The sequence below is a fragment of the Haliaeetus leucocephalus genome, unplaced genomic scaffold (assembly GCF_000737465.1).
Source record: "Haliaeetus leucocephalus isolate CR32 unplaced genomic scaffold, Haliaeetus_leucocephalus-4.0 Scaffold0, whole genome shotgun sequence".
In the NCBI taxonomy this organism is placed as follows: domain Eukaryota; kingdom Metazoa; phylum Chordata; class Aves; order Accipitriformes; family Accipitridae; genus Haliaeetus; species Haliaeetus leucocephalus.
The window spans coordinates 27,573,724-27,589,606 of NW_010972436.1; the positions used below are offsets into that span (position 1 = coordinate 27,573,724).

The 15,883-nt window shown below is 51.0% G+C and overlaps 1 protein-coding gene across 1 annotated transcript in view; it reads left to right on the plus strand.

The window, feature by feature from the left end:
* The first annotated feature begins 10 nt into the window (after positions 1-10).
* The window catches only part of WNT9A (wingless-type MMTV integration site family, member 9A), a 54,903-nt gene continuing 39,030 nt past the window's right edge, over positions 11-15,883 (plus strand). Inside the window, exon 1 of the mRNA XM_010561698.1 lies at positions 11-125. Coding sequence (XP_010560000.1) covers positions 31-125 — 95 coding nt within the window. The 5' untranslated portion in view covers positions 11-30. The remainder of the gene's footprint in view (positions 126-15,883) is intronic.

Here is a 15,883-nt window from a genome sequence, read left to right on the forward strand (position 1 = left end):
CGAGATGAGCAGCGCCGGCGCCGCTGCAAGATGCTGGATGGACACGTCCTGCTGGGATGGCTCTCCTCCTGCGCTCTCCTAGGGCTGCTCGCCTGCGCCCCGCGGCCCTCCGCCGCCTACTTCGGGTAGGTGCCCGGCCGCCCCCGCACCCCCGCTCCTCCTTTTTTTCCAACTTTTGCTTTAGCTCGGGTGGGGGTTTTTTTTCTTTTTTTTTTTTTGAGTTGCAAAAGGGGTTTTCTACGTTTACCCGTCCCGCCCGAGGTGGGGATGCTGCTGGGCGCCCTGCCGGCGGGCTCCTTGCCTTCTTGCATCCCCTCCCGCCGGCGCTGACAGCCGCCCCGGGCAGCGACAACCCCGTCCCCGCTTCTTTCCCCGGCCCGCCGCTCGGAGCCGGCTCTCCCGAATCCCTCCGGCGTGCCGCCTGCCACGGCCGGGCTCTGCGGGAGCTGCAGGTTGCAGCCTGCCGGGGGCTGCCGGGCGTTCCCGGGGGACCGCGGGCAGAAACCCCGTTGAGGGCGAGGGAGCGTTTCGTTCTGCCCTTTCCCCGACGGGGTGGGCGACGGTGGACCCGTGGCGGGGTGACCGAGGAGCTCGGCTCCCAGGTGCGTGCTGTAACCTCCACCAGCATGGGACAGCGCCGAAAAAACCTCCCTTTTTTTTTTTCCCCCCAATTTAAGTGCGTGCTTCAGCACCAGGTGCTGGCAAGCGCGTCCCACCATCACCCCGGCGGCGTTGTTTTTTGTTTTTTTTTTGTTTTTTTTTGTTTTTTTGGGGGGGAGTGGGCGTGCATGCTGCCGTCCCCAGCCTGCGACGGTGCCAAATTTTTATTCCCGAAGGAGGGGCGGGTTCCCCCCGGGCTGGGTGCGGAGCGCGGTCCCCGCCGCATCCCGCCGCGCTCACCTGTGCGCGGTGCAGCGGCGCGGCCGGCAGGGGGCGCCAAAAGCTCGGGCCGCGCCGCGCAGGTGGATCCCGCTGCGCCCCCCGACCCCCATCCCCTTTCCTCCGGGGGGGGGGGCTGATATGGAGAAGCCAAATAAAATCCGCTCACCCCCTTTTTTCAACCCCCCCACAGCCGTATCGTGAAATTTCAGGCCGTAGCGATTGGTCCCTGCTGGCTTTCCATCTGTGCGCCCCCCTGTTTTGCTTTTTTGGGGTGTTCATGTAGCTGCCTCTTGTCTTTTTTTATCATTTTTTTTTTAAAGGCTTAGTCCCAGAAAGGGGTCGGTTTGTGAGGGGAGTGGGGTGCGAGCACCTGATTAAGGGGTATCGGTGCAAGTTTACTCCAGGCTGATGGTTCTTGCTGCTTTTTGGGATGTTGTGTTGTGACCGCTGGTAGGAGCCACTGGACCGGCCCTGGAGAATGTTTTAGCAGACTTGAGGTTTTTCCCCCTCTTTCCAGTAAAACAAATCCTGGTGTTGAGGCTTGTCCATTGCCTGTGGTCTGGCAAAGTTTTCCAAACAGTGCTACTTACATCTTCTGTTTCCAACTCGAGAACCATTTAACTTCCTGCTGCTGGGGCTGGTTTTCTGAGGAAACAGCCTGTCCTGTGTTTGCAGGTTTTTAGGAAAAGCCCTTTTCTCCCTCGGCAGCACACGGAGGGCCATACCGAGCCCGTTAGCTCGTGTGTCTGCCGAAGACCACCGGCACTGTGCAGTTGTACTGTGCCTCAGGGACTGACAGGGCTTGTAAGGAGCTTGGCTGTAACTCTCCTGTTAATCCACGCGGTACGGGAATCTGCTGTAGTGCAGCAGGTAACTCATTCCAGTCGCTTGCTTCTGGGATTTCTTTTCTGGCCTCGTGTGGCTGGTGTAGATTTTAACTTAAGAGCGAACGCATTGAGCCAAGGGAAGTGTGCTGCTAGGTCTGTCCTGACCGCTTTGGGTTATTCTCTCTGTCTCCGTACAGCTGCTGTTTCTGATTTGAGGCTCCCTCTCTGGCAATAAAGGGGCGGGGGAGAGGAGATGCTGCCAGATGTGCACCCAGCCAGATGTGCACTCCAAGTGCTCCGGGGCTGCTGCGATGCGTGGTGAAGTTTGCTTATGCAAAGCATCCTGCTCTCTGGTTAGAGCCCCAGCGAAGGAGCAGCATCTGCTGCTAATCTCCTCTTTGTTCTTCCGAGAGGCCTAAAGCAGAGATTGCACTTGCTGAGCTGCTGGGGACACGGGGGAATAGTCGCTGCTGAGGTCCAGGGTCCCCGCTAATCCCCAGTGATATGTGATCTAACAAGTGTGTGTGGAAAAGCGGAGCCCTCCTTGCTGCGAGCTTCTGTATATTGATAAGGAAAGTAAATCTTACCTGGTAAAAGCCGTACGTTCCTGCAGAACTCTTGGTGCCCCTGCGAGTGCCCTGTGAGGGCTAGTATTAGCCCTTCTTGGTGTGCCTAGAGAGGTAGCCACATGCATGGAGGAACGGCTCCAGGTGAGGAAGGACATCTGTTTTATCTTAAAATAAACCTTTCCTAAAGACCTGGGTGCATCACCCTTTGCTCAGGAGCTGAGCTGAAATGCTGAAGTAGGCTTAGTTAATGCAAAACCCTTTCTGGGCAGGGGAGGGGACGTTCTTTCCCAGTCCAAGGCATCATCAAAGCTACCATGACACCCTTTAGGTGGCCTGCCGGACCCTCCGCTCTGGGTACGCAGATCCCTGTCGGAGGAGGTGGCGGGGCGCAGAGCGTGGCAGGCGGCCGTGTTAAACAGATGTCACGCTGGAGCTGCAGCTTAGCTGCTCTGTTCCGCAGTCTGGTGGGGGATAGGGACAGCTGTGGATGATCCCTTCTCCCCCCCCCCCTTCCCATCCCCAATGTCTTATTTCAGGGAAAGAATTCAGTGTCTCCAAATGTGTGGCCTGGCGGGGAATTAGTGCACAGGGACAGAAATCGGGCATGGTTACATGATAACAAGATTGTGTCAGCATGTAGTTATGTCTGTGTCTGTCCCACAGGGGCAGCTAGCGAACCGGGAGGGGATGCTGGGGTGGGAAGGCCACGGCTGGAGAGCGCTGCTTCTCTCTATGTCTGGCCCTGGTGTTCTCAGAGGGATGCACAAGCAGCCCAAAATGAGAAATGTCCTCTGGAAGTAGAGCTTGGTGTATGGGAGATAAAGCGTTGGTGCAGATGGGGCAAAGGTGGACCCGAAGTGGTGCGTAGCAGTGAGCAGAGCTGAGTCTCTATAGGCACCTGCTCAGGAGGGGTTTGCTAGCCATAATTCCCAGAAAGCAGCTGAAAGAGGCTGGCTTCAGGGATGTGGTGATGCTACAGCTCCTAAGCCTTGTTCCGATAGCAGACTTTGTGATGCTAGAGAGGAGAAAGCATGCCTCCAAAAGTGAGCAGGACCTGATGGCTTGTGGTGGGTTTAGAGTTGCCCATCAGGATGCCTGATGATGATGGGTGCATTTTAGGGTAGGAATCCGTATGGGAGACTGTTACTGGCTGAGTCTATACCAGAGGGGGAAGCATTGCCTTGAGATAAGCATCAGCTGAGACTGGCTTGCTGAGATGCACTGGCTGTTCTAAAAGTGAGCCTGCTTTTATGTTCAGCCATCTCCTCTGCAGCTGGGCTGTCTGAAAACTAATTTGCACCATATTGCAACTGGCTGATGGGGTAGTTTGGAGCAGCCCCAGACTGCCGGGGTCCCTGAGAAAGCATTGCATTTCACTTTTCCTCCCTGCTCTGCTTTTCTTGTGCCTGACATGCTTTGGGTGTGGGTACCTCCCCCTCCCTCCCTTTCCTCTCTCAACTGTGGCTGGGGGGGGTGGTGGAAATGCCATAGCAGCATCTGGGAATTGTGTTGGGTCTTGCACTACTGGGCTTTGGAAGTGGCAGATGACAAGATTAGCCATGCTGGGGTGACAGGCAGGCTGATTAACTTCAGTCCTGCTGTGCCCTGGTGCTAGTGGGAAGGCAAACCAGCCCCGCAGGAGCTTGCTGCTTTCCTGAGCTGCCTGGTCTGTGTGTCTGAGGTTGCGACCTGTCCAGGCCATAAAGCAAAACTCCTCTATTTCTTTCTGGGTGTTCTCATTTATAGTCTGATTCAGTTTTCATGTACCCTTTCTTTTTTTTTCTTGCTGGAAGAAGGGTTGGTGTATGGGAGATGCAGCCGAGCAGCTCTGCTCCCTTTGCAAACACTTGTCAAGACAGTAGTAATGTTACAAGTGGCTCATGCTTACATAGTGTTTATATTGACAGATTGCAATGTTCTTCATAAATGTAACTGATCCGTATGCTGCACGCAGGCAACAGGAACCCTTAAATGCTCGTGGGGGGCGGAGGGAGGGGAAGCATAGCTTGCCCTAATTTACCAACACATCGCTAGCGAGAGCAGGTTCCTTGCTGCATGGTGGGGTTTTTTTTGTGTGGGAAGTGCAATATATTTTTGTTCCCATTGGCAGGTGCAGAATAGGTACCCTGCTATGCTTTAGGTGCTGCTGGGGTAGAAACCCTGCAACCGAGGGTGTGATTTTACTAAAATTACTTAGAAAAGATCTGAATGCTGGACTTGAAGAGGTATTCAGGGGTTGTGACCACCCTGATGGGGTGGGATCTGAAGGGGGCTGAGAGTTAGCGTGAGCTTCTGAACTCTTGCTACAAGCGTGTGGCATCAGCTTGAATGTCATCTCCAATAAAAGCAAAAGCCCACTGGTGCTGGCAGGCTTTGCCGCTTGTTTTTTCCAGCCTGCGGGATGCGCTAGGTGCTAACATGGCTGTTGCATTATCAAGAATTTCTGTACCTGTCACTTGATGGTAGTGTGGGGCCACACGCTCGCGTTTCCAGCTTCGGCTGAAGGCGTGTGAACTTCTCGGGAAGCTGTTGCATCGCCAGGCCACAGCGCGTTGGCTTTCCAGACGTGCCGGTCGTCTCTGGCGTGTGTGAGATGGAGCAGCTGGTTCTCAGCGCAACCCAAAAAAACAAAACCTGGACTCGGGTGGCGAGGGAGGAATGCGGCACGCAGGCAAACACAGCTGGAGCGTAAGGAGGCAGCTCCTGGGGCTGGGAGGGCGGCTTTGCCATCCCACCCTGTGGTGGTCTGGTTTTTTTCTAGATGGCGATGCTGGTTTTTAAGGTGCTGGGTTTCTGGTTTTCCTTGGAATAGGGTGTGCCTGGCCATGTTGTGTGTGGTTTTTTGTTTTTTTTAACCCTGCTCCTTTTGAGCTGGGTGAATTGTCACGTAGAGACTGATCGAGTCCTGACTGGCTTCTCTCCCAAAGTTGGCCTCTCTGGGTCAATTCAAAGCAGTGTTTAACCTCCATTCCTTTGCGAAGGGGAACCCCATGCCCAGAAGAAGCATTTCCTTTGTAGGTGTTTGAAGGTGGCACTGGATTTGATGAAGTGCCATAAGGGTGGTGACAAACCCAGGAGTAGTTGGAAAAATAACTGTGCGTGCAGCTAAGGTCTACCAGACCTGCATCTTCAGCCCTGGGGACTGGGATCTGTCCCAGATCAGGCTGGGAAGTACCTGAAAGTGCCTTCAACCTGCAGTGTACTGAGAGGATGGAACAAAACTTTATTCAGATGGGGATTAGTATGTCTTAGACTTCTGTACGGGATTGACCATGTTGCTTGAGACTTGGGAACCGCTACCTTTGTGCCTCAGTTTCCCTTACCTGGAAAGACACTGGGGCTGTTTTTCTCTGAACTCAACTTAATGGTGAGCGTTGTATGCAGCCTCTGTGTCCATAAACTGTGTGTTTTTTTGCAGGGTTTTGCAGACTCCTTAGGGGGAGAAGATGGCTGTTAGGGGAATATTGAGTGTATACTTGGCAAAGCAGGAGGCCAGTGACTTTATTTAGTGTGACTGGTGATGCAGAACTAGAGACCAGGAATCTATAGGACTCTGGTCTCCTGGTGAAAGGCCTGGTCAATGATTAACTTGCTTTCTGGAAGCTGCTAACAACAATAAAAGGGAGTCCAGCCCCACAACCCCAACACAAAAAGCCCATGAGTGTTTAATAATTAAGGGCCTTGTGCTTTATCGCAGGGTAATGAGAATCGCCTTAAGGCTTATTCAGTGGTAGGTAATTGAATTAGGTTGTGGGATTGGGAAGGGGGGGAGGGTTAAGTGGAAGGTCTGGAAGACTGCACGGAGAAGCCAATGTGATGCTTTGTAGTTTGAATCTTTCTGACCAGACTGGGTTTTGTCAATCTTTGCTGCTTTCTTCATTTTTTTTTTCTGTCTGCTTAATGCGCTGTGCTGGCAGACTTGGTGCAATTGCCTCCTGGAGCAGATGTTCCTATTCCAGGGATGCTCCGTTCTATTCCCTTCATTTAGGGAGATGCTGACAGTGCTTTTATTCCTCGTGTTTTCCTCTGTGAAATTTTGATATTTAAAGGCTCCCTGAGATATTTTTTGGTTTTTTTTGGTGGAAGAGCTAAACCAGAAGGCACCGCTGAACTGTGCTATCTGTATTCATGGAGGAGCCTGACTAGTCGGAGGAGGAACTGAGCCAGTGAACATCACGAGTGGTTCCACTGCGTGAGGATGTTTCTGATGCAGAGCTGACCAGAGCTGCACAGGGATGGTGGGACCTCGAAAGCTCAGCTCAGAATAGCTGAAGGCTACACTTGCCTGCCCCGTCTCCCTCTTAAGTCCCTGTGCATTGCTGCTTTCTAAGAGGGACTTGGGTTGGAAGGGGGTTTTGAAGCTGTTTTTAGAGACTGAGATCCCCATATCCCTGGGAGGGAGACCATCTTGAGCATGGTCTCAGGCCACCAGAGGTGTAAGGACTTCTGCTGCCAGAAGCCTGATGGAGATCCTCTGCTCCAGTTTCATGGAGCAATGCAGCACTAGTGACTTGGGTTCTCTAGTCACTTGAGTTCTCTAGAGTACAAATGGGCCAACTTATCCTAATGTTTACCTGAGGCATTTGAGAGGAGAAGGCTCAATGCATTAAAACTGGCTTGATCTGGTGTATGTGAAGGCTCTCTCTGTGCCTAACCATGCCCCTCCAGCTACCCCCTGGAGAAAGTACTTTTGGGTGGGATGGCCCTTGCTTAGTTCATACTAAAAGCCTATGTTAGACTATGTTAGTCTAACAAACTTTTTTACCCCAAGCTCCCTGACTGTCCAGGTAGCAACCTGCCAGCTTCCCAGTGCTTCCCTTAGGGGGTGTGTTGAAGCAATCCAAGAAGTCTCATGTACCTGGCTTTCCAGACTGCAAACACGCTGAGCCTCTGGCTTCCCTCCATAATGAAGCAGCCTTTCTCTGCAGCCAAAAAAAAAAAATATCTCCAGTGGCTTGTAGCATGTTAATGCAATTGGTTTCTTAATCTGAGCAGCCCTAAGCAGAGGGTCTGTTGCTTGCACTCTTAAATGCTGATGGGAGGCTCCTGCTGCTCCTGCAGAATGTGGCTGCAGGGAGACTGGTGCTGCAGGTCCTGGACCAGCACACGGTCTGGCTGTGGGCCGGACAGGTAGGCTATGTTTTCCTAACTTGCTGGATCCAGAGCTGGGGAGCCAGCTCAGGTCAAGTTAAGTAGGAGCTAGAAATTATTGTGATGCTGGGTGGAAAGGGTTAACCCTTTAGAAGCTGTTTTTTGATGTTTATTCTCAAGTTTTTCCTCTTCCCCTGTTTTTAACTGCTTTTTAAGGTTCCCTCAGATCGTGGCTGTAAGTGCTAATGAGCCTTATCTCTTGAGATACTGTCATAAAATACACTTATGAAGCTTATCAGCTCAGTAAGCTTTACATTTTATTGTAATGCCTGTTTGCACTGTGCTAAGTGGAACAGGGAGTATTTTGACTACATGGATAAACATAGCAGTTACAGGATTTGCTTTAGCTGATAGAAAAATCTATTCTGACTTTTTTCCTTAGCTGTTGCAGAGAACTCTTTCAAATGGATCAAGCAGCTCCTGCATGAGCTATGTGGTCTTTCAGTCTGCCTGTGATCTTAAATCATTCTTCTGTAAGGTGTGGGGAGTATTTTGTTAATTCAGTTGCTGAAGGATTTCTTCTGGGGGAAGGGGAAATGACAGGTTAAAAAAACTTGAACTCTTCCTTTGGAAAGAACACAGAGCAAAACAGCTCTTCTATGCATCCACTGTAGAACATGCAAACTCAACAGTATCTGACATTAATGCTGAGTCTGTGCTGGCTTGGAAGGTAGCATGGAGCGTGCAGTTCATGTTGATGGGACGTCAGGCTGTATGGGAGTTGGCATGACTTTTGTGAGCGGATTCATTTGTCCTAGCTCATTAAAATAGTGTTAATTGGATAGCCAGATGCTTATGGAGTTTGGGGAAAAACTAGCTTGCTCTGACTTCTGCGTTTGCCATGCGCTGGATGGACAAGTTTCACAATTGTGGCAAAAGTTTCCTTTCTTGGAAAAACTGCTGTGAGTCTTCCAGAGACTGAAGTAGCATAATTGACCATTTACTGTGCATAGTAGGAGGTAGCTGCTTGTGCTGCAGAGCAACATGTGATTTCCCTTACATGTGAATGAAATACTGAGATGCCCATAGGAATATCTGAGCTTTGCTGAAAAAAAACCTGTCAAATGGCCCTGTCTAAGGCAATCCTGGGAGGAGTGGGCAGAAATTTAGCCCAGAGCCTTGGTCTGCTGTTGGGAAACCTCCTGAAAATCAAACTATAGAGCAGCCTCCCAAAGCAAATGGGGTCAAGCAACTGTTGCTTTCAAGGCCAAGTCCTTTTGGAAGAAGTCAGCTCATGAGCAAAAGAATTGGCTTCCATTGGATTACTTAAATTTTTTTCTCCATCTTTAGGCTCCAGCAACAGTTTACTTTGAAGTACACAAGGGTGTGTTTTGAGTCTGACCCCTGGGCAATGCCTTAATGTATAACATGCAGGTACATGTGACAGGCTGCCAAGATGAATTACTTTGCGCAGAGCACATGGCTTGAAACTGGTTTCTTGCTTCTGTGTCTTAAGCACCTCTTAACTTCTTCCCAAAAGGAACTGGTCATGACTTGGTTCAAAAAGCATCAGTGCTGCCAGGTGAGCATCTATGGAGGTGGGCTCACCCATGTCTTCAGGAATACCTGTTATACCTTCCAGTCAGAGCAAGTTATTACCCTTTAAATTCCACCTCCACAAAGTGCCTTATTTTCCCTGCTGTCATCAATCAGCTGTATGTGACAGCTTTCCCAGCTCTGCATTTGGGAGGGTACTCTGTTGCTGCAGCGTGCAGAGGAGTGCCCTGGTGCTAGCTGACCCCTCCATAGGCTTGGCTGGGGGGGCTGCAGGACCACCGAGTGCTCATCTGCTCAGCTTGGGCATGCACGGCCTGGCAGGATGCTCTTGTGACTTGCTGTGATTTTTGTTGACTTCCCCACCCAATTGCTTAAAAGAAACTGCACAGAGGCATTGCTCACCATCTGCCTGCAGTGAAATCCCAGTGTAGATCTTGCTGTGTGAACCCCTGCTGAGCTGGGTGCTTTGACTGGCTTGCACTATTATGGTGAGCTCAGACCTTTAAATATCCTCATTGTAATGTCTTCTCTGCGGGTTGATTTTTTTTTTTAAGATCGGTGATCTCATGCTTGGTATTGCAATGAAACAAAGCCGGGCAGCCCTGGGGGTGCATAACTGCACTGCTGTTAGAGATTGCAGCTGAAGATTGGAGATGAAGCTGGTTCTGCATGTTGCAGAGGACCTCTTGTGGGGATTTCCAGTTCCATCTTTTAGGATTACTGTTAGTAAACACCTAGCTCTCTTAAGCTGCCAAGGTGAAGTGTTCAGTCTTCTGGGTGTTGAGACAGTGCTCCTTGGCTATGCCTGAAGCTGAGCTTATGGGGGCTTCATTTTACGCTGGTGATCAATACAATGCTTCACTTTGAATCAGTGCTAAGACCTCTGGTAGCTAACTGCTGGTAGGGTGGTTTGTTTTGGTTTTTTTTTGATGGGGATGTGTCCTGCTTGGCCTTAATACTGAAGCTCCTCACTCTGCCTGCAGGAAGGGTTGGTGTCTCACCTGCAGGAGGTCTGCCAGATCGTTTCCCAGATGGCTTGCTTCCCCAAAATCTTGCTTTGACTTCAGCGTCTCCTGATTCCTGTGGGAAACCAGTCAGTCCTGTCTTCTATGGGTGCAGAGCCTCTTCTAAGGCAGTGCCTTCCAGCTCTGGGGAGCGTGGGTGAGGGTACATCGGACAAGGCATTGCAAAATACTCGGGCAAGCAAAGAAAATGTTCTTCCACTTGAGTTTAGCAGAGGAAGGCCACTGTGTATTTGGGTGTTTCTCAGCTGCTTTACATCCTGCTCTCTAGCCTCAACCGCAAGTATCCCAATCCGCCCAGGTCTGAGGACGCCTGGATATCTCCTCCAGTGGTCCCAAAGGGGACTTCTGGTGTCCCCCCCAGGTATGGGAGCATCTGTACCCTACTGACCTGGGCCATATCAGAGCTGAGCTTCTCCAGTGTATAGAACCAGCCTTGGTCTTGCTCAGGTCTCAGCACTGATGTGAATGAATGAGCTATGACATGTGCCGTGACATCAGAGCGTCTGGTAGCCAAGTTCAGGGTGGGATATTCACCTGGGAGCCAGGGCGGCTGGTGGGACTGGGTACCTGGGAAACTGCTGAGCGCGATTGCACTTAGGGTGAGGATCCAACATGGGAAAAGCCTTTTGGACTGGCTACAGGGACCTCTCCTGGTGCAATCGATGACTTCAGTGGAGCTTGCCCACCTCAGGGACACGGAGTTCAGCTTGCTGCTCCGCTGCAAGCCCTGCTGTGCTACAGCTCTCCAGGGCTGCCCATCTCTTCCAACCAGAAACCCTATCCTGGAGCCCAAACCCCTCTGGGGACGGTTCACCAGAACTGATACTTTATTTAAAAGAACTGACTTGTTTTGCTTAATCTTGACGAAATTCTTTTCTAGCCCTAATCCCCTTCCAGTGTAAGGTGAGATCTTGAAATACCTGGCAAACTTAGAGCGGAGCTCTCTTTCTGCATCTCTGGGCCTCTCTGTAATCACAGGTAAGGGGGGGCAGGGATGTTTTCAGCCCCTGCCAAAGATAAATCTCCTGCTGGGAGCTCGCAGGGAGCTATTTCCCAGTCTGTGGTTAGCAAGTTGATCTGACAGGCCAGAGGTGAAGCAGCCACTTCAGCTGAATTACAGGGTCTGACCAAAGATCCAACACGTCCTTTGGCTCATTAGCACGGCTGTTTTGCATCTCTGGTGACTGTTTCTATCTTCTGGCTTGTCCCGTGTTGACTCTGGAAATCCAGAGGCTTAGCATGAGTTTGAAGAGAGGACTGAAGCCGAAGAGCTGCTCTTGGGAGAGCGTGAACTGGACTAACCAAGGCTTTGAGCAGTCCTTGTGGTCAGTGTTACAAGCCATAATGTCCACGCTGGTTTTTATCGCTGATGAAAATGTGTTTATAGGCAGAGACCTGTTTCTGCAAGGTGTGGGACGGATGCTGGGCCAAAGAGATGGCATTTGGAGGGGAGTGGGACCAGACGTAATCCTGCATCTGTCTCCTGAGCTTGCAGAGGGGTCAACAGCCACGCAGAAACAAATCTCACTTGATGCAGTGGAGATGCCTTAAAACTAGCTGCAGCTTGTCTCTGGGGAGCTTGTGGTCCCAGTCTTCCCAAGTGCACGGACTGGGTTCCCGGTGGGCTGTCCCAGACCCTGCGTTGTGGGAGGTACCGGGGTAAGAGAAGGGCATCCTCCCTCAGCGCCGCATCCCTTGAGGCACTTGCTTGGGCTGTTGCGAGGCTCATGGAAAATCTGAGAGCTGGAGCTGGCACAGGGAGAAGGGAGGTGAGCTTGAAGGCTTGGTCTTTTCTGACTCACTGGAGTTTGGGACAGCACCAGGCTTGATGACCCCGTTACATGGTGACACTGGTCGTATTTTTACCGTGTCCCCTAGCAGCTGGCTGGAGTTGGATGCTCTCCCTTGCAGACCGTGCTGTAGGCAGGGGGGGCATCTCACGGTGTGGAGGTGACTCCTGGGGGCTGACTGCTCCAGCGCTGAGGGTGGTTTGAGGCTGGGGAGCTGCTCTCAGGGATGCTGTGCTTCACTTGCTGTTGGACAGATGAGCAGCACAGGGGCAGTGGGGTAGCCTTGTCCAAAGAGATGCTCTTACCTGGGGCCGTATACTGTGTTACCAGAGCTTTTTGGAGCACTCCTTTCAAGCGCTTTCAGTTGAAGTGGCTCTAGAGCTGGTGGCTGATGTGTCTGGATGTGTTCAGAGGCTGGGAGTAAGTTTTACCTTGTTGCTCCATGGTGGTGAAGGGAGCAGAGAGATTGCCAGGCATCTATACGGCTTTGGGCATGTTCGTTAACCTCAGGGTGCTTCAGCTCGTAAAACAGGGCTGTCTTCAGGGGGAACAGGCTGTGAGCTGAGTTGGGGACTTGGTGCTCATCCCTTGGCTCTTCCCAGGACCCCCAAGGGCTGTTAGATTATAGACTGTGTCTGAGAGCATCTTCTAGAGGTGCCTGATGAGGCAGAGCCCTCTGGGATTGGAGTTACTGCTCCTGTTGCAGCAGTAAAGGGGCTTCAAAGGCAAATGTGTGGGGGAATCTACTGATGGCCCGGTGATCTCTGAAATGCTAGTAAGCAGGAAAGCCCTTGCTTCAGCCTGCAAGATCTGACTGCAAAACACCCTTCATTTTAGGGGTGCAGCGTTGCACCAGCTATCCTTTTCCAGAGCCTTGCTGGGAGATGCAGGGCTGGATTTTCAGGGCAGCTGCTGCCCTTGCATGAAGCACCAGCCATGCATTGCTCTTGCTACTGTCAGCTGCCTGAGCGCCTCTGTTTATGTATCTAAAACTTGAAGGCTGGAGAAGGAAGAAATCTGACCAGTGCAATGGAAACCTTCAATTCCCTGTGGTCCCAGGAGGAGAAGAGTAGCTTCAGGCTGGAGCAAGGAATGAACTTCATTTGTACACTGCCTCGCCTCTCCAGGAGGATCAGCCAGGAAAAATATCAACAGTTCCATTAAAAAGTCTGCTGGTTTGCTAAAGTAGTGGAATAAACATACCTGTAGGCATAACGGCCTGAACCGCACAGGAAACATTAACTAGAACGAACACACGCAGACTTGCTCCCTCTCCCCCTGTATATCTAACAGATAAAAAACACTGCGCGTCCATGGTAATGTGTAAATCAAACAGCAGCTGGGGGGATTATTCTTAGCTGGGGAAGAACTGGCTTGGATTAGAGGGCCTCGGTGCTTTCCTAGAAAGGCAAAACCTGTGCTGAGCCTGCTCGGTGCTGCTGCCTTGTCTGGGGGAGACCTGCAGTAGGAACTGGGGCAGGATGGGGTTTGGGGTGGTTGTTAGCCTTTTCTTTGATTCCCCTTGCCCCTTCTTAGCTTCCCTTTCCCTATTTCTGCAGGAACTGTGTGGGGCTGAACTGCTTTTGCTCTAACCAGTTGAGTCCAGTCGAAAAGCTGGGGTGGAAACCAGTGGGAAGTGGGTGACACCCTGGGAGCTTGCAGAAGAGTGGGTGGGTGCGATAGCACTCAGTGGGGAAACCACCCACCCCAGCCATTAGTGTGTGGTGGAGATGGTCCCTTCAGTCCTCCGCTGAGCCCGCAACACGTGTCCTGACATCTCTGGGATGGGGAGAGTAGAGACCTGCAAACTTGTGTTACCTATTTCAGCGAGGGGATGTGAGCTTCAAGCGTGTCTTGAATGAGAGACGCTGCCAGCGCTTCTTGGACCAGCAACCTGGTCCCCGAGCTGCCCATAAAAACAGCTTCCCCCTTGGCCATACCCAGCGTATATGGTATGTACAGAAAATACATGTGGAAAATGCCTTCAGTTGCAACCAGATGGCACCTGTCAAGCACAAGTAGACATTTCTATTAGTGTTCTTATTTGAGTGTCTTGGACCACTCCCAGCCTCTCTGGATAGCAAAACAGCCCTGCTGTAGCTGTCCTCCCAAAGCAGCCCCAGAGGCAGATTGATGTGATTATTGCATGCTAGAGACAGTCCCTGCGCTCCCCGGCCTCATCTGCACAGCCACTTAGCACAACTAATCTGAACTGACTTTTAAAGTGGATTAGTTCAATTACTCTTAACTAGCCCTGGTGGAAACACTCTCCTTGGGGATTAAAGATCCTTAATTCACTTTAACGCACTTGATTTCAATGCAAATCAGGCTAAACTGAATTAAAGGCACTTTAGAGCCTTGCGCGGAGGCACTCCTTCAAAACTGATGTGGTTTAACCACCCCACTTTGCATTCCTGTGCTCAATTCATTCCAGTTAGCATTGCTGAAGTGTCCCCTTACAGATGACTAATATAGGCAGCCTCTCGGATATAAAGCTGCAAACACATTACCTAGGCTAATGTGTGAACCAGCTTCTGTGAAGAGCTCCTGCATCTGCTCATTCAGTGCTTAGAATGCTCAGCCAGAGTGTTTCAGAGGTGTTTGCTCTTCTTTTTTTTTTACTCTTTTTTTCACTCTTTCTTTTCCACGTCTTGCTTTTTTAATTCTTCAAACCAAGCTCTTTGCTTTTTCACTTAAAAATGCAGGGCAGTGAGTCACACACCAGTTTTTCTCTGCTGTCCTTAACTTGCTGGATAAAATGGAAGTACTTCACCAACAGCACGCTCATGTTCTTAACTCAGTAATTTAACTCTCCAGTTGAAGATGAGCTGTGGTTGTGAAAGAGATTGGCCTGTTTCCCTGAAGCTTGAGTGAAAAACAGTCATTACATGGGATGTCCTGGGCAACTGGGCAGGATAATTCTTCCTTTGGAGAGAGTTGGGTGGGACAGGGGTTTTCTTCCATGTTTTAAGGGGTTTTCTTCCATGTCAGATAATGTGTGTCTTGGGGAGAAGAGGGGAATCCTGCCAGCACCAACTGAGGGGGAGATCCCTGAGCAGGGGGGAAAAATTATCACAATGTATTTTTTTCCCTTTACACTGACCCTAAATGTTTTGGCTCTGCTTTCTGAAGGAGACAGGAGGTAGCACTAACCCCTCTGCAGATAAAGCTCTCCGTCCCCTTGCCTGCATCCCTGCAGTCTGTTAACCAATTTAATACCATCCTGACCCCTTGGGCTTCACCTGAGACCCCTGTTTTGCTGCTCTGAGCTTAAATTTAATCCCTGCTGAGCTGCTGCCAGCAGACCGGGGAGGGGATGGCTATTTGGCACAGCTTTGCCGTCTTTCACAGGGATGGTGGCCGAGCAAAGGAAGGGTTAAACCCGATGATTGCAATGAGTGCCGACGTTGCTCTTGGTAATTCTTCGGCTTGCCAGAGAGAAAGTTTATTTTGCTAATAGCCCTGCGTAACTTCACTCGCCCTCCCTTTGCGTCTCCCCCTGCTTATGATATTTCAGCTCCTTGTAGTTTAGCATCATTTAAGGGCTAGGTGAGCAGTTTGGGTGGTCACAGGAGCAGCTGGCAGCTATATGAGCTTTTTTTTGGGGGGGTGGGGTGGGAACAAACTTCCAGTTTCTTTAGCTCGGGTTTTTCATGGCTCTCATGACAAGTCCCCCGGCGCACCGCAGGCTGCGGAGAAGGGAGCAGGCGTTGCACGTGAGCGGGATGCAGATGCTGTGGGACCGCTCTGTGCCGTGATGCTGCAGCTCCGAAATCCCTCAAAGGACCCGCTGTGCCGACGTCTGCATCTCGCTTACAGCCATAGGGATGGTGGAGGAGAGGCATGTCCAAAGCTGCCGGCGGTCTCTTTCTAATTAGGTGTTTGGAGATGTTCAGGGTCTGTTGGGTTTTGTTCTGGGGAGCTGAGGTAGAAGGACACAGCAGCCTGCTGTGGGTGGATTATAAATTGGGTCTGGAATGGTCCCTGTTTTAAGTGTCTGAACGATCCCTGGCAGACACTTTCCCACCCCAAGCTTTCAAATGCTGAATGAAAGATGTTCTGCTGTGAGCCTGGGCGCTTTCATCAGTGCTTCACTTCCTAGCAGTAAAGGTTTTCCTCTAACAGGTGATGGGAATTTCTCT